Source organism: Eubalaena glacialis, chromosome 2 (genome assembly GCF_028564815.1).
Source record: "Eubalaena glacialis isolate mEubGla1 chromosome 2, mEubGla1.1.hap2.+ XY, whole genome shotgun sequence".
Taxonomy (NCBI): Eukaryota; Metazoa; Chordata; class Mammalia; order Artiodactyla; family Balaenidae; genus Eubalaena; species Eubalaena glacialis.
The window spans coordinates 69,698,618-69,717,275 of record NC_083717.1 but is presented as its reverse complement, the minus strand read 5'-3'; the positions used below and the strand labels follow the sequence as shown (position 1 = coordinate 69,717,275).

Genomic DNA, 18,658 nt, shown 5'->3' with positions numbered 1-18,658 from the left:
TTCTGCGTCACCCAATGTCACCCAATCCCTGAGTGGGATTGGGTAGATATTTCAGATATTTGTGAAATGTTTTCTTATCAATTTAAGTTGCATTAAATAAAGTACAGTTAGGTCACTATGGAGAGTGGCTTTTCAGAGATAAGTAGATACTGAATCCTGGCTCTGCAAATCATGTTGCTGGTCTTGTTAATAAACCCAGAATTGACTTTTGGTTAGCTTGTCTCAAATCCATTCTTTTATAGTATTAATTTTTCCAGTAATTGCTACACTGGGCCATTTGGGTCATAGGCCCCTCTGACATCTGCCAGATTTTTTCAGTCACCTTCAGATAATAAGCTCCGTCCTGTCCACGTACCCACTTTAAAAAACTCCCTATTTCGCATTTGACTCAGTCACCCCTGCTGTCCCCAGCACCAATTGGGGATAGGGCATAGGGAGCAGGGTGGGGTGCACCGGGTAAGGTCTGTTCTCTCAAACCTCCCTTCCTACCCTCTCCTCAGATGATGAGTTGCATTGCACTTGCCCTTGCTGGAGACTTGTTACTTAGCACCATCACTCTGCCAGTCTTCCCCCCAAAAAGCAACCTTCCCATGTCCTAGTTTGTAAAAACTAGCTTTGCCTTTCCCTCTCCCCCATGGGAACCTCCTGCCAAGAACCAGACCAACCTTTAAACTTGATTCTCAACGTGGTACTTTCTATCTGCAATTACCCCTCCACCGAGTTGATAAACTCAGGCAGGAAAAACTCCAATTAAGTCCTCCCACCATGTGGCCCTAACACTTCAGCCTCATATTCACCATTCCCAAATCTCTCATTTCCTAGATTTTCATTTCTATATTATTGTACATGTTCTTCCCAATCCTTGGCATCTCCACCGAATCCTCCCTACGTGCTCTGTGTTCCCCATTATACTTTGCAAGTTTCTCTCCAACTAACTAGTCAGTAAGGTACCAAGGAGCATGTGAACTTCCCTAGCACCTATGCAGGCCAGGCAATATATCAGCTTTTCACGTGACCCTTTAGGTACTAAAGTGACTCCTCAAAAGACATGTAAACACATATAACAACTGTGAACATTTTACCAGAAGTGTAAAGTGTAGAACTAAATAGCAATGAGAAACTTTTATAAAGCCTCTAGGGATAGTTTGTGAGCTTTTTATTTTAAAAAAAAAGAACATTAGCATTTATTACATATTTACGTCTTAAAACACCACCCAATTTAGTAAAAACAGGGCATTCAATGGCACACTAGCAGTGGAAGCTACTTATTAACTACCAATCATTTTTACAAGGTCATACCTATATAAAAAAACACTAAGGAGAATAAATAGACAACGAAAGTGAATAAGAAACAAGTATAATTATAAATAATACCAGATTTTAAACGAATCTATAAAAGTTTCACTATATATGGATTTTCACTCAAAGTAGGCAAAATGCACAGTCATCTCAAATTTGGAAGATAGCAAGTTAATAGATTTTCTCATTTGAGGCCTATCCAACCTCAGTAATATTTCTAGATGAAGCCTTAAGTTACTATTACATATTTTAAAAGGACTGGTCCAATTGCATTTTCTCTATTTTTAATACCTCCTCTTCATTTACAGTATTGGCAGCAGCATCATTATGTGGATTGTCTAGAAGGTCTTTGTTAAATCCATTTGATTCTTCCTCCTTTTGCTCCTCACCTGTACTACCCTCTTCAGGTGTCTGTGTACTGGGTGTGTTCATTAACAAGTCTGCAAGAGAAATCATTATTATTCATTACAAGCACCTGATCCAATCTTACCTAATACAAACTTCTTCACAAGTTTAAATCAGTAGAGATGAAATCTACGATCACCTTAGTTAATATTAATTATAATAACTTTCTTCCAAATAAAGCCATTTTTATACATATATAAAATCCATTCAAAATGCAAGCTTGAACTCAGACTTCTGAATCACAGTCAAATGCAACTGTTCTCATTTAAAAAATCACAACTACTAGAGAGAAGTTTTTAAAAATCAAATGTTCTTATGAGATATATGTCAAAGTGATCTACAGTAAAGAACATTTAAGATACTCATTTCTATTGAAAAATTTTAAAGTCATATAAATATCTATTTTTTTTAATTTTTATTTTTTTTGGCTGCGTTGGGTCTTTGTTGCTGTGCACGGGCTTTCCCTAGTTGCGGTGAGCGGGGGCTACTCCTCTTGTGGTGCGCGGGCTTCTCATCGCGGTGGTCTCTCTTGTTGCGGAGCACAGGCTCTAGGGCACGTGGGCTTCAGTAGCTGTGGCACAAGAACTCAGTAGTTGTGGCTCATGGGATCTAGAGCACAGGCTCTGTAGTTGTGGCGCATAGGCTTAGTTGCTCCATGGCATGTGGGATCTTCCTGGACCAGAGATTGAACCCATGTCCCCTGCACTGGCAGGCGGATTCTTATCCACTGCACCACCAGGGAAGCCCCCATAATTACCTTCTTGCTTCTTGCATTTAATCCCAACAAGACAACAAGTTTGTTGAGAGACGGAACAAGACTGCTTTTTGTACTCCAGAAGGCCTGGAACTAGGAACTCAAAAAGTGCTCACCAATGGCAAAACCAGAGAATTATCCTGTGGGCCTGTTCCATAACTCCTCAGCTTTTGTCTTCACATTTAGTGCATACAGAGACACGGTAAAGCAATGGGAAGTCCCTTAAAGTCATATATGATAAATAGAAGATGAGCCTTAAAATGCTTATTGCCACGTAAACTTTGATAATGACAGCAAGGAAGAACTGTCATCAACAATAGTTGTATCTTCATTAAATTTTTCACAAGGTAGTATAAAACATCCATTTGTTAAGTTAAAAATTAAATTCATCCTGGACTTCCCTGGTGGCACGGTGGTTAAGAATCCTCCTGCCAATGTAGGAGACACAGGTTCGATCCCTGGTCCAGGAAGATCCCACATGCCGCGGAGCAACTAAGCCCGTGCGCCACAACTACTGAGCCTGCGCTCTAGAGACCACGAGCCTCAACTACAGAAGCCCGCACTCTAGGGCCCGCATGCCGCAACTACTGAGCCCACATGCTGCAACTAGTGAAGCCTGTGCATTCTAGGGCCTGCGTGCCCCAACTACTGAGCCCATGTGCTGCAACTACTGAAGCCCACGCGCCTAGAGCCCATGCTCCGCAACAAGAGAAGCCACTGCAATGAGAAGCCCGCACACTGCAATGAAGAGTAGCCCCCGCTTGCTCCAACCAGAGAAAGCCCGCGTGCAGCAACAAAGACCCAATGCAGCCAAACAAAAATAAATAAATAATTGAAATTTTTTAAAAAGAAACTTAAAAAAAAAAAAATTAGTGCTCGCTTTGGCAGCACATATACTAAAATTGGAATGATAGAGAAGATTAGCATGGCTCCTGTGCAAGTATGACACAAAAATTCGTGAAGCGTTCCATATTTTTAAAAGAGTCATGTACCACAATGTTCATTGCAGCACTATTTACAACAGCCAGGACATGGAAGCAACCTAAGTGTCCATCGACAGATGAATGGATAAAGAAGATGTGGCACATATATACAATGGAATATTACTCAGCCATAAAAAGAAATGAAATTGAGTTATTTGTAGTGAGGTGGATGGACCTAAAGTCTGTCATACAAAGTGAAGTAAGTCAGAAAGAGAAAAACAAATACTGTATGCTAACACATATATATGGAATCTAAAAAAAAAATGGTTCTGATGAACATAGGGACAGGACAGGAATAAAGATGCAGACGTAGAGAATAGACTTGAGGACATGGGGAGGTGGAAGGGTAAGCTGGGACGAAGTGAGAGAGTGGCATGGACATATATACACTACCAAATGTAAAATAGATAGCTAGTGGGAAGCAGCCACATAGCACAGGGAGATCAGCTCGGTGCTTTGTGACCACCCAGAGGGGTGGGATAGGGAGGGTGGGAGGGAGACGCAAGAGGGAGGGGATATGGGGATATATGTATATGTATAGCTGATTCACTTTGTTAAACACCAGAAATGAACACAACATTGTAAAGCAATTATACTCCAATAAAGATGTTAAAAAAAAAAAAGAAAAAATTTAAATTCATTCTAACTGGAAAAAATCATAATAATACCACTGAATAATTTTCACTTGAGAATTTCATTATTTTGGGTGAAACTTGTTTTACAACATGTAATCTTCACTACTTACTGTAATTCCTATTTTCCCATTTCAAAAGGAAAAAACTGGATTGGAAATTGACAAAGATAAATGCGACTGTGCGTGCTTCATTCAAAACCAATTTGCAATTATTTTTAAATATAGTTTTAACAAACTTGTCTAATTTCCAAACCCACAGTCTGTTTAAAAAACAGCAAATTTTAAGGCAGTTTTAAAAGAGACAAGGGAATCAACAAGAAATCAAACATGACAGCTCACAACAGAAGTGAAACGCTGCAATAAAAAGCATTTTTGGACCTATTCATGTCACAACAAATGGCTCTAAAGTCCTCAATGGGTACAGAGAATTTTATATGTTTAGGAAAGTACCACAATAATGTTTTAATTCTCATAAAGATAAAATTATATGTCACATGTTTTAAGGAGTCAGGGAAGAATATGTTTTCGAAAGATCCAGAATCAATTTTAAATGATTAAAACAATTTTTTAAGAGACACTCAGCTACCCAGAAAACCGTCCTGGACTCATATATTCTTTGAGGATTCCAGCTAGCTCTCACGCCCACTCTCTCTCAAATATACATAAGCTTAATATACTATATCACATTTATCTATTCCTAGAGGTATTTTATTTTGGGGAAGAGTAAAGAAGTTAAAATTTCTAACATGCCCTTGATATATTAATGGTAGCACATAAAATCCAGCATAAAATTTACCATTTCCTAGGGACTGACTGTTACTCAGTAGCTTTGCCTGTCTTCTTTCCAAGGCCAGTTGTTTATTTCTCTCAATTCTTTGTTGTTGTTCTTCTGTTAGGCTTCTACTAGACTCAGAAGCAAACTTTGAACTTTCAGATGAGTTTGTCAGAAAGGGATCTAACTCGGTAGCAGTTACATCATGGCCATTATTTTCCCCTACTTCATCTGCAGTAGAAAAGAAAAAATTAGTACATCTGTAGTGTTAAACTAATTAGAAAAAGAGCTTATGCAGCTATTAACTGAAAACCAGTTTAAAGCAACAAGGTGCCAGACCTGAAGAAACAATTTGTGAGGTATGAGAATGTTACAAATACATGCTTGATTCAAACAAGTAGAAGGAATATTTATTAATCACTTTAAAGAGGCATTTTAAGTCAAATGGAATACTAGTTTAAAAACATGCATGAACAGAAAGCAAAAGTTCTTAGTTGCTAATAAAAGAACTTAAAGAATCCAAAGTATATCCTTGTTGTGTTTTTTATTTATTTATTTATTTATTTATTTTTGGCTGCGTTGGGTCTTTGTTGCTGCGTGCAGGCTTTTTCTCTAGTTGCGGCGAGCGGGGGCTACTCTTCCTTGCGGTGTGCGGATTTCTCATTGCGGTGGCTTCTCTTGTTGTGGAGCACAGGCTCTAGGCGCGCGGGCTTCAGTAGTTGTGGCTTGCGGGCTCTGGAGCACAAGCTCAGTAGTTGTGGCACACGGGCTTAGTTGCTCCACAGCATGTGGGATCTTCCCAGACCAGGGCTCGAACCCGTGTCCCTTGCATTGGCAGGCAGATTCTCAACCACTGCGCCACCAGGGAAGCCCTATCCTTGTTTTATATTAAAAACATTTTAGTAGCTTGCCATATTGTCTGTATGATACACAGTAATGATTTTATATAGGCTATTTTTTGTGTACGGTAAAACTGAGACACAAAGTGAAAAAGGGGAAGAAATTTAGAGATCTGTGGACATATTTCCAAGTTAACTTTTTAAAAAATTCAGTGCTCTCTACATGATTAGTCTTAATAAATTCTTAAAGCCCTGTACACCAGTTATCTCAAAGTAGGATGTTCCTAAAATGATCCACAGGGTGTGAAAAGTAAATACTAGATCTTCCATTTATATTTCATTTAAGAATTACGAAAAATTAAGTTTTACTAACTTATATTTAAAAGAAGAACTGACAGTGACAAACTATCACTTATCCATATGACAGCTAATCATCTGGTCTGTAAGCTACCTTCAAGACAGCAAGCTCATACTGTGGAAGGGTGGAATTGGGTCCTCACTCATTTTTTTAATTTCAGCATACTATGATATACAGCTAATTCTGACTACCCAGTTAAGCAAACTGACATACTATCTATTTTAACCAAAACAACCCTAACAAAATGCACAAGTGGTAGCTTTAAAAGATTTTTGCAAAATAACAAAACACCTGTAGGTGTAACAGAAGTACAAGCAAGAACTAAGAAGATGGCAAAGCTGACACTTCACCTTCTCTCTGTATCATTCACATTATGGGGTTAAAAAAGTAATAAATAACCTCATCAGATCTGACAAGTAGGCAAAAAAAACTTCATATCACCAAGACCACCATTTGAAATATGAGTTTACAGTTATTCTTGTCCTATGTCCTATGTACATATTGTACAGTGAGGTATTAGCTAATGCCAGTAAAAACCATCACAACTAGCAAAACATTTAAAACATAAAGACAAACCAGTGAGGTTTAAAACTCATGTATTTAATCCAGCATTTTACAATCTAAGCCCCTTTTGAGGTTTCTTCCTTAATGGTGAAAGACAGAAAGCCATACACTTTTCCCTCCTGATATGGAAAAAAATGTGTCAAGAAACTAAAATAGAAGCTTCCCTAGTGGCACAGTGGTTGAGAATCTGCCTGCCAATGCAGGGGACACGGGTTCGAGCCCTGGTCTGGGAAGATCCCACATGCCGCAGAGCACCTGGGCCCGTGAGCCACAATTACTGAGATTGCGCGTCTGGAGCCTGTGCTCCGCAACAAGAGAGGCCGCGATAGTGAGAGGCCCGCGCACCACGATGAAGAGTGGCCCCCGCTTGCCAAAACTAGAGAAAGCCCTCGCACAGAAACGAAGACCCAACACAGCCATAAATAAATAAATTAATTAATTAAAAAAAAAAAAAAAAAAGAAACTAAAATACATTCCTTTGTCAGGAAATATTGATGGAGTACATTTAGAAAACATTGCTGGAAAAGTTAAGAAACAAGTATTAGAACCAATTATGCAATATACAGGATTTCTAATATGCTTCACCTTATAGGGCTTATAGGATTCTGAATTAATAGTAATGAAATACATAAAAAACTATTCAATACTCTTCTGTGAGCCATGAAAGGAAAGATCTCTTCAACAGTAAATGACCTCTTTAATACAAACAATGTCTTACAGAAAATCCATGTGAATATAACCACTTTTGACTAGGATAAAAGTGGCATTAAAAAAAATGAGAACCACACATGAAATTCATTCACTGCCATATTCATAGGCAAGCTATTGTGGCAAAGAAGCTAAAGCCAGAAATATTCAATGTGCTACAGGATGCCATCACTCTGGTACATATAAACTAACAGATGAACAAACTACATAATAATTAAAGGGAAATAAGAGCTATTTAAAAAAAGCATAGTGAAATCAGGAATGGGGCTGGGGGTCCAATTTTAACAGCGTGGTAGGGGAAACTTCACTGAGCTGACATCTGAAAACAGTTTGACGCGGGTGAGAGAGTTAGCCATGCAGATTTAGGGGCAGGAGGGAGGGGCAGTGTTCAAGGCAGAGTGCAAAAGCCTTAAGACAGAAGTATGCCTGGAAGGCTCAAGGAACAGCTAGGACGCAAGTGTGGCTGAAGCAATGGAATAGTAAAGATACCGTCAGGGAGGCAAGAGGAATGGGATGAGGACACAAAAACAAGATTCTATAGGGCCAAGTAGGACAATATAAAGACTGTGGCTTTTACTTTGATTGAAATAAGGAGCCACTACACGGCTTTGAGCAGAGGAATGACATGATGACACGTGCTAAAAATATAAAAGCTGACTAATTTTAAGTAAAACGATTGAAAAGGGGCAGATGAAAATTTGCTAGTAAACTTCAACAAAAGTCCTTGCACTGGTGAGTGAGACTGAAAGATGAATACCAAGATTTAGTAAGTGCAGTTAATGATGCTGTACTTCCATTTGGGTTTACGTATCTTAGAAAGGTTAAAACCAAGATTTGGGAGAAAAAACTGAATCTACAACCAAACCTTCAAACCACTGATCAAAAAGTATTAGCCCAAAATTTTCGGTAAAAATTATTCAATAGAATATTCAATCATATTGTTCTTACTTTAAAACTGTAATGTTAAGATCAAAAATATACATTATATATCGTAACAGTACAGCAGTACATGTATTAGAAAAATAAAATGTTCAAAACATTTTTACTGTTGTAGTGCCTCATGCAAAAGGTCTGGAGACTATTCTCTAAGGACACAAAGAAAACAGATTCAACAACAAACAAGGCTCTCTGATACAGGACTCCTCTATGTACCCTATACCACAACTTGCCTGTAATTCCATGAACGGTGCCATGTTCCTTTATGCCTCTGCATAAGTGGCTGCCTCTATCCAAAATCACCTCTGCCTAACCTCTACTGCTTATCATTCAAAGTACTTGTGATATCTCCTCTGTGAAGCTTTCCCCTCTCTTACCAAGCTTTCCCCTCCCCTAGGTAAAAGTAACTGTGTTCTCCTTTGCCCCGTACACTGTCCCTTGTTCATCTCCAATTACAGCACCTTGCAGACTACTGGCATGTTACTAGTTCACGGTCTGTTAGCCCATGAAGCAAGGGGTCTGATCGCATTCATCTTTATCCCTGAACCTTTAGCACATAGTACGCAGCTCAAAAAGTTCGATGAATAAGCTAACTGACCCGGTAGTATATATTGTGGGATTTAGACTCTAATAACTAATTCCTTTCCATCTATCAAATCCCATGCCACCAATTCGTACCATACCTTACCAAATAATTAAATCTTGGATTATTTAAATCACAATCCTTCACACTTTTAAAAGCAGTTTATAAATAACTTTGGGGGATTCTATATGGAGCCTGTATTTTCTGCTACATCTATTAAATTTTTTAAAAACAAAAAACAAACATGTATGGAGCCATCGCACAGAAAATCTGATAACTATACAGACCCTGTCGGCAGGAACCATATGTTTTGATGTGTGTGACTGCCTATGGTTGCATTGTACAACTAACAAATGCAATCAATACCAGGAACAGTCACATAGGTCTAATTAAAATCCTATATACAAGATCTGTACTCTTGTGTGAGATGTGACCTATTTCATCATCAAATTGTTCTGCCTAATTTCTCAGAGCCACTTTTTTATAATGGTGGACATGTATATGAACACTGTATCTTGTCATATATTTTTATTAGCAAGCACTACAAAGGATCAATGGGTCATCATCATGAGTTCTCAAAAGCTCATGTTCTGTGGCTAAATATTTTACATCTCTTAATGGCATACCACCATGTCTTTAAGAAACAAATATCATGCACAACATTCTAGACGTACCAAGGCATCTTAACTCATTCCTATTTACTGTACTTTAATTATATACTCAAAATAGACTAAGAACCCAGTCCTGTAACACTGCCTACCCCAACTAGATCCACTTCTAAAAGCAAAATTATTATAAAGTAGATAAACCTATATTCTTACCTTTATTGCTAACAAAATCTTCATGTAAAATAGGGAGATCAAGTCGAATTTGTTTTAAACAGGTCTGAAAATAAAAAACATTTTTACATTTTCACTTAGATTTGGGGGAAAACGGTCATTGATTTTATTATTAGTTTCAAAAAAAGTTGTTCAAATGGCTACTATTAATTTTCCTTCTCTCTACTAAGACTGAAAATGAAGACCCCAAAGAGCTACTTAGCCTCACTAATCTATCCTTACACAATTTAGCATTGTGAATGATATTCATAATAAACTCAACACCTACCTGAACTTCCTTTTTATTTCCCAGATATTCAACTCTGTCAATAAAATCTTCAAATTGCAGTTTAGGGAACAGCCTATGCGCCCAGTGCTCCATGTGTCTGATTAGTGTCTTCAAGTCCTCAGCCTGGAATATAAAAATAAAAATGCTAAATAGAAGACTCATTCTCACAACTGACCTTGTCAGCAGATTTTAGAACTGAATAAGAGTACCAAAGTCACTGGTGTCCTTTTATATTTATAAGGTTAATAAACTTTTAGAAGAAACTTTAAGAAGAAAAATATTTATCAAGGGCTTAGAGCAGGTGTCCCCAACCCCGGGCCGTGGACCGGTCCACGGTGGGTTAGGAACCGGGCCGCACAGCAGGAGGTGAGCAGTGGGCGAGCAAGAGAGCGAAGCTTCATTTGCCGCTCCCCATCGCTCACATTACCGCCTGAACCATCCTCCACACCCCTCACCACCCCTCGTCCCCCGGGAAAAACTGTCTTCCACGAAACCAGACCCTGGTGCCAAAAAGGTTGGGGACTGCTGGCTTAGAGGACTGCAGTCTAACAGCACTGGATAGATTTTTAAACATCAGAGGAAAAAAGAAACCCAGTATGAAAACTTAATAAAAGTTAAAAGATAATCACATGTGTCTTTTCAGACCTATAAATACTTGAAAATAAACTTCAATACAATATGGCAAGATATCTTTTAGAAATAACTACACAAACTGACAGGTCTCTAAATGATATACAGAAAGCATTGAGAATCAGCTCTGTGAAAATATATTCAGAATTCCCAAGGGCAAAGTACCAAAGACTAGCAACAACAGTGTAAACATTCTCAGACCACAATACCTCTCTATATTTGAAATTTCAATTTAACATTAAAAAATTTTTTAAATGAAAATGAAAAACAAAGTTTAATAAACTGGAGTAATAAATGAAAAAAGTTCCAAATTCCTGATTTTACTGTACAGTATTTTTTTATTTTCTTATAGTATTTTAAAATAGGAGACTGGTTAAAAGCTCTGGATCAGACTGCATAGATTCAAATCTAAATTCTACCACTTAATAGCTGTGTGACTTTGAACAAATCACTTTACCTCTGCGTGCCTTTTTCTTCATGAATAAAACGAGAATATACATACTTCATTGGGTTGTTAGGAGGATTAAGTAATACAAGTAAAGTGCCTGACACAAATCAAGTCCTCAAATGTTGGCAATTATTGTTTGTGGTGGTATTTGACCTTGTCTAAGAAGCTAATGGTTAAAACAATCAACTCTACCAATAACTCAATATGTAATGCTGAGAACATAATGTCATTTCATTCTCATTCTGATAAAGATAAAAGTTCTTTCAAAAGTTCAATCATCGGGCTTCCCTGGTGGCGCAGTGGATAAGAATCTGCCTGCCAATGCAGGGGACACAGGTTCGATCCCTGGTCCGGGAAGATCCCACATGCCGCAGAGCAACTAAGCCCGTGCGCCACAACTACTGAGCCTGCACTCTAGAGCCTGCGAGCCACAACTACTGAAGCCCACGCGCCTAGAGCCCGTGCTCCGCAACAAGAGAAGCCACTGCAATGAGAAGCCCGCGCACCACAACGAAGAGTAGCCCCTGCTCGCCGCAACTAGAGAAAGCCCGCGTGCAGCAACGAAGACCCAATACAGTCAAAAATAAATAAATAAAATAAAAATTTTTTTAAATTAAAAAAAAAATTCAATCACCTATGACCATTTTCCAGTTGTTGGGGTAGCTGATCAGCCACCTCACAATATCACATTAGACCCAAGGGACAGAGAAGAGAAATACCTAAATACAGTGTGAAGTCCCAAGTCATACATGGAGAGAAAAGCAACGAGGATTCAGCTTCGTTAGAAAATAGTAGAATTTTCAAAGGCAAAGTACAGAAGACTAGACAAACTCAGAGCCCAACCTCACCCAGTGAAGGAACACAAAATATTTATCCTTCGTATAAGTTTATTTATCTTTTAAAGTACTTATTATGAAAATGATGAAGACATCATAAATTCAAAGCACCAATTCATCACTACTACCTGAAAATTTCAATAAGAGCAATGAATTAACCGAGCTGGGCATGGTTTTAAAAATCTTGATTTATGTTTAGTTTTGTGGCAAAATAGGACACAGGCTTATATTCTCCCTTCCTGTCCACCGAAACTAAGCAAATGTACTACAATTTTTCAGCCTCCCAGGTTTGAAATCTTGGGATTAATTTTTACTTTTGTACCTCCCAATCACCTCCAAGTATTATATGTTGTTCATCCCTCTACTATTACCCTATCCAGGCTATTTTACCTCATTCCGCTGGTAGTGAAATAGCCTCTGAATTGCTGTCTGCCTCCAGCTGCTTCCCTCTTTCCAACTATCCTGAATACCACACCAAGATCATGCTCATGCTGTGTTAATGTTACTCTAGCTGGGCCGTGCAATGGAAAGTCAAGGCTCTGCCCTTAACCACTGGCAGTGGAGGCTTAAAACTCTAAAACTCAGTTTCCTTCACTAGATAATGGGACCAACACCTACCCCAGAGGTTGATAATTAAAGAATATAATTGAAAATACTTCATAAACTGCAAAGCTCTACAAAGATATCATCTGCAAAAAATTGTATCTGCACGCTACATGATTCAAAGAGAATTTTTAAATGTACATTTGTGCAGAGATTTACAGTTCCTGAATGTCTTCAAATAGTGTCCTTTCTACTACATCACAGTTTCTAAAGAGATATGATGATGAATGATGGTATCTGTGAAACATTCTAAGATTCCTAAGAACATGATAATGGGCCCACAGTCTTATTGATATTTTAAAAAACAAAGGTCTAAAATAAAATTCAGACATTTCTTACCTCATGACCTTTACCTTTGAATTTTGCCTTATCAAACACATGCCTTAATGCTGGAAGCCCTCTCTCTGAAATTAATCTGTGAATAGAAATATGTTTTAAATTTCAAGTTTTCTAAAGCCATCAAGGCCCAACCAAGACCATAAGAAGAAAAAAATATTAACTACTGAACTGAGAAAAATGTCTGATCTCCAAATCATCCCAACCAAAAGCTTGTAACATAAGAGGGAAAAAATGACGGAAAGAAAAGTATAAATATTTAAGGAAATAGTAAATGTACCTCTCAGCATTCAGCTTGGGTATATTCCTTTTAACTGTTCTCTTTGGAGGTACAGGAACACGTGCTCCTCTCCCTAACTCTGGTGAAATATACCAAGATTTAATATTACTTAAGTAACTTAAGCCTCATTTATAAAATGTATCATTTCTAAGCTGTTAGATGGATAGCTGAACATGGACACCACTTTGGAACCCTATACAGACCTTCTTCAGGTTCAGCTCCTTCACCATCTTCTCTCCCTGGAGAGGCTGGAGGTGGGAATGGAGGAAAAGTTTCATCTTCTATATGCTCATAATCTGGTAGGTCAATCAAGCCATTCTCCTGTGGTTCTAGCATCTTTTCCTCTAGGGGGAAAAAAAAGTAAACATGTTTATGCATCCAAGTAGTCTTCTTATTACACAGTTAAGTTCCACTTGCAGCAAAATGCATGTGCTTCAGTCAGTTAAACCATATTTCAAACTCACACATCATGAACTAAAGTGAAGGAGATAACAGTTATGGAAAAAAGAACAAAGTTAGAAATTAGAAGAACTGAGTTCTAATGTAGACCCTACCACTAAATAACTATATGATTTTGAGCAAATCATTTTACCTCAACTGTTGAGTTTCCCCACCATAAAATGATGATTTTAACTTTTCAGAGGGTTTCAAACTGTGGTCCAAAGGGGTGTGAAATAGGCAGGGTACAATACCTCAACCCCACTTCAACCAGAGAAGCTTTTTAAAAATACTGTTGGGAATTCCCTGGTAGTCCAGTGGTTAGGGCTCTGTGTTCTCACTGCTGAGGGCCCAGGTTCAATCCCTGCTCCAGGAACTAAGATGCCATAAGCTGTGCAGGGGGGCCGAAAAAGGAAAAATAAAAATAAAAATACTGTTTACATATTGGTTTTCTAGTAAGGTTTCCTTTGCAGAAATGGAAATAATCCTTAAGTTGGTAATTTGAAAGAATGCTTTTCAGTACCATCTTACTTGACCTCTCAGAAACATCTGACACTTTTGATCAGTTCCTTTTTCTGGAAAACTGTTTTTGTTGACTCCTGACACACAGTACTCAACTGGCTTTCCTCCCTTCCTGGACACTCCACCTGGATCTTCTTTGCAGATTCATATTCCTCTAGCCTGGTCAGTTAGTATCCAAGACTTCATCCTAGGCCCTCTTCACTCAGTTATGCACATGGCTCTAATTTATAGATGACCCATTAATTTTTTATCTCCACCTGAGCATCAAATCCGAGCTCTAAATCCCTACTTCTCATTTTACAGCTCTAAAATTTCTCAAAGGCACCTATAACTCATCATGTATAAAACCAATCTTCTAAATTTTCCCAATTCAATGAATGACACCTATCCAGCTCTACGTCAGAAACCTGCAAGTCATCCTTAACACTTCATTCCCCCATCCTAAATACCCTGTCCATTTTACTTCCAGATTATCCCTTGAGTCTGTCCATTTCTCCCTATTTCCACAACCACTTCCTAACACTTCTTGCTTGGATTACTCCATTACTCCTATCCATTTTGCCCTTTCAATCCATTCTCCATATTACAGCTAAACTGAACCTTTGGAAATGTCAAGCTGATCACATTACTGCTAGGCTTAAATACTTCAATGGCTTCCTACTGCTCTTAGGATAATGATAAAACTCCAAGGCCCTGCAGGGTTTAGCACTTTCCTACTTCTCCAGACTTACTCCACACCATTCTCCATGATTTTTCTTTCTATCCCTCAGGCCACTAGACCTTTACAAAAGCTGTTTCCTATCTTGAAGGCTCTTCCCTGACTCCTAATCTCTTTCAGATCTCAACCGTCACCTCAGAAAAGTCTCCCCCAATTTTCCTAAATTAAATCCTCCTATAACAAGCATTCAAAATGTCAAGTACAAGTTTTGTAGCACTTACCCAGTTCCAATATTAGGTTCTATTTGTATGATTATTTGATTAATGTCTGTCTCCCATAATAGACTGTAGCTCTAAAAGGGCAATGACAAGGTGGGTCTCGGTGCTCCTCTACTGTAGCCCCAAAACTGATATACAGCCAGTGCTCAAGAAATAGTTGTTGATCTTGGTCCTCCCAACTTGAACTAGCAGAAAACCTGGGCAGTTCTACAGCCCCAAAGGAGGGCACACCTCCTAACACCTACTTCAAATGTGGCCAAGAGGGAAATGCACAGGGAACGGGCTCCTGGAGGGCAAGGCTGGGACCCTGGAGAAGGGGAACAAGGGGGTGGCCCCAGAGAGCAGAACTGAGGTGGCCAATTGAGCTTTCTCATTTCACTGCCAGGGCAGGTAGCCCAGGAATCCTCACTATCCATGTGTTTCCTGAATTCAGATAGTGAGAATTATTTTTAGTGAGTTCAGGTCATGGGTAGTGTAATGCATTATCCAAATCTATCAGATTCCTGAGTTTGGGATAACATGAGAGTTCATGAAGGAAAGATATCTCAAAAAATTATCTGAATCTGTTCAGTTCCTGAGTTTATGGATAGGGAGAGTTCTGATGGCAATGATACTTGTAATTTCTGTCTAGCAGGATTTAATAACTGCAATGGGCCACTAAAAAAAGAAAGAAAGAATTTGGTTTTTTTGGGTTTTTTAAAATATTTATTTGTTTATTTGGCTGTGCCAGGTCTTAGTTGCAGCACGCGGGATCTTCGTTGCTGTGTGTGGGACCTTCATTGCGTCATATGGGGTCTTCAGTTGCGGCATGTGGGATCTTTAGTTGCAGCATGCAAACTCTTAGTTGCGGTATGTGGGATCTAGTTCCCTGACCAGGGATCGAACCTGGGCCCCCTACGTTGGGAGCGTGGAGTCTTAGCCACTGGACCACCAGGGAAGTCCCAGAAATAATTGTTGAATGGAGGAATGAAGAATTCCAAAGCTTCCCCAAAACTGTAAAACTACTGGAGCTAGAGAATCTCCAAAGTCTCTCCAATTCTAAACTTCCAAGACCACAAGTACATAAAAACAAAACAAAGTATCAACCATAGGTTTTCAAAATTGGAAAGGCAGTTAAAGGTCATATTGAAGTTCCTTCGGTTAAGTAAAAATGAAAAACACATTTTTCATTTTTACCAAGAAATTTTTTGAACAACATATTCACCATTTTGTTCCACTACCTTCTGCCATTTTCCAGGTAACTTCATAATTCCATCTTCCCAAAACTTTTTATCCTTTTGAGCAAAGAACTGTTCCAGGTGCCTTTTACAGTCTTCCAGGGAATTGAAATTTTTTCCATTAAGAGAATTTTGTAAAGACTGAAATAAATGGAAATCCAAAGGTGCAATGTCTGGTGAATACGGTGGATGAATCAGAACTTCCTAGCCAAGCTGTAACAGTTTTTGCCTGGTCATCAAAGAAACATGCAGTCTTGTGGTATCCTGATGGAAGATTATGCGTTTTCCATTGACTAATTCTGGACTCTTTTCGTCAAGTGCTGCTTTCAGTTGGTCTAATTGGGAGCAGGACTTGTTGGAATTAATCTTTGGTTTTCCGGAAGGAGCTCATAATGGAGGACTCCCTTCCAATCCCACCATATACACAACATCACCTTCTTTGCATGAAGACCAGCCTTTGGTGTGGTTGGTGGTAGTTCATTTCCCTTTCCCCACGATCTCTTCCATTCCACATTATTGTACAGTACCCACTTTTCATCGTCCGTCACAATTTGTTTTAAAAATGGAACGTTTTCTTTACGTTTAAGTAGAGAATCACATGCAGAAATATGGTCAAGAAGGTTTTTCGCTTAACTTATGCGGAACCCAAACATCAAAGCGCTTCACATAACCAAGCTGGTGCAAATGATTTTCAACGTTTGATTTGGATATTTTGAGTATGTCTATCTCCCACATGGTATAACTTTGATTGTTCTCAATTAATGTCTCAATTTGGTCACTGGTCTACCTGACTGTGGAGCATCATCCAGCGAGAAATCTCCAACACGAAACTTCGCAAACCACTTTTGACACGTTCGATCAGTCACAGCACCTTCTCCATACACTGCACAAATCCTTTTTTATGTTTCCGTGGCATTTTTACCTTTCTTGAAATAACAAAGCATAATTATGCCAAAAGTGTTGCTTTTTTTCTTCCATCTTCAATATTAAAATGGCTACACAAAAATTCACCAATTTTGATAAGTTTTTTCTTAAATGCACGTTGATATTTCATTGTTTCAAATGAAGTTAAAGACAACTAAGAAGCGCTACTAGAGCCATCTTGCAGAAAAAACGAACGAACTTTTTGGCCTCATTCTATCAATAGTTAAGCCTTCTGGGAAGAAATGGGGCTCACACCTTTGAGGCCAACAGGGAGCTATGAATGAGATAACAGGGCACAAACTATATTAAGTGTAACGATGCAATGCAAGGAACCAGCCAAGCCTGGGGTAGGACTTGTCAGTAAACTTGTAGTGAATAAGATAGCTCTGTCTTTAACTTCTTGACAGTGGTTGCCTAGTCTCTTTTTAGACACTAATGAAGGTCTCTTCACTTCCTCCTCTAGTCCTCAGACTCGCAGAAGAGTGAAGGTAACAAAGAAATTTAATATCCAAATTCGTTCCCAGACCCTTAGGTGTCCAATGTCCAACTTTTTCTAAGTCACCAAAACAGAAGTCCCTGTCGCCAGGAAGTCCTACCAAACTGACTCGACGACCTCCTTGCTACCCAGCCCTAAAACCACAAAACTTCCCATCCCATCCCTCTTCTCCGACCTCCCCTCATCCTCGCTCCCCTGTCTGTCCTGTCACTTCAACCACGTTCATTCATTCATTCAACATTCACAGGACGCCTCCAGTGTTTAGAAGCCCCGGTACAGAAACTGGAGATATAAAGATGTATCTGACACACGTTCCCTTTCACTAAAAGGCCTGGTTTAGAGAGAGACAGACCCGAAACGTAAACAAGAAGTAAAAGCGCCGGCCCTGGTCCCCACCGACCTCCTCTCCGCACAGGTCGCAGCCGGTCAGGCCTCCCTTCCTCTCCAGTCCCGATCAGCCCAGGTCCGTCTCAGTCATGTCCTCCTGCTTCCTCACTCCCTCCTTGCGATTTCCTGGCATCCCCGCTCCCCAGCCTGACTCCCTCGGCCGGCTCTCCCCTTGGGAACTTCACTCTCCCGCCAGCCCGCTCTCACCTCGAGCAGACTGCAGCACCCACAGCACAGAGCTCCGCGCGGCCGGGAAACCGTGTATCTCGCGAGACTCTCGCGAGAAGAGTCCTTGGCTTTTGGCGCCAAAAGCCTGGGCGGTGCCTACCGGACCCACCTCCCCCAGGTCCCGCCCACCCACGTCTATCCCCACCTTTCCGCCGTCCGACCCATCCCACACTGCGTTCCCTACCGCTTCCGCCCTCCCGAATTCTTCCGAGGAGTTTAGTCCCCTTGTCCGCGTGATGTTCGTGTTCGTTATGCACTATGCACTTCAGACTTTGGAAGTAGATCTCAGGTTTTTAGAAAACTGGGTTGTGGATGGAATATGAAGGATGGAGGCAAACAGAATTTGATGAGAAACTATCGATTCTTCAGAGTTACTAACAAAATTCCTTGAACATAAGAGTTCTATTAATTGTTGAATAATGAGCCGAGAAAAGA

At 39.6% G+C, this 18,658-nt stretch overlaps 1 protein-coding gene and 2 non-coding genes across 8 annotated transcripts; 1 reads left to right on the top strand and 2 right to left on the bottom strand.

The window, feature by feature from the left end:
• Window positions 1-1,141: 1,141 nt before the first annotated feature.
• Window positions 1,142-18,249, bottom strand: TIPIN (TIMELESS interacting protein). Of its 6 annotated transcripts, none has more exons than XM_061182000.1 (8): window positions 18,203-18,249; window positions 13,279-13,419; window positions 13,076-13,154; window positions 12,799-12,874; window positions 9,943-10,065; window positions 9,657-9,720; window positions 4,872-5,078; window positions 1,142-1,739 (listed from the first exon to the last, which is right to left on the bottom strand). In XM_061182000.1, the coding sequence occupies exons 2-8, from the start codon at window positions 13,409-13,411 to the stop codon at window positions 1,549-1,551; spliced, it is 873 nt and encodes a 290-aa protein (XP_061037983.1). In that variant the 5' UTR covers window positions 13,412-13,419; window positions 18,203-18,249; the 3' UTR covers window positions 1,142-1,548. The 6 variants fall into 6 exon arrangements, with proteins under 6 accessions (XP_061037983.1, XP_061037982.1, XP_061037986.1 ...); XM_061181999.1 differs by having other exon boundaries at window positions 18,009-18,238; XM_061182003.1 differs by lacking the exon at window positions 18,203-18,249 and adding an exon at window positions 16,976-17,047.
• LOC133085992 (U6 spliceosomal RNA) lies at window positions 3,331-3,435 on the top strand. The gene has a single exon (XR_009699786.1). It is a non-coding gene; the product is annotated as a U6 spliceosomal RNA (small nuclear RNA).
• Window positions 9,079-9,214, bottom strand: LOC133086070 (small Cajal body-specific RNA 14). Its single transcript, XR_009699853.1, has one exon. It is a non-coding gene; the product is annotated as a small Cajal body-specific RNA 14 (non-coding RNA).
• Window positions 18,250-18,658: the final 409 nt, after the last annotated feature.

Excerpts from the sequence above, each read along its gene's own strand:
- TIPIN (XM_061181998.1), bottom strand. Across the intron at positions 13,155-13,278 it reads AGGAGCTGAACCTGAAGAAG|AGTTAGGGAGAGGAGCACGT; the intron begins GTCTGTATAGGG and ends ATATTTCACCAG. Across the intron at positions 12,875-13,075 it reads CCCAAGCTGAATGCTGAGAG|ATTAATTTCAGAGAGAGGGC; the intron begins GTACATTTACTA and ends TTCTATTCACAG.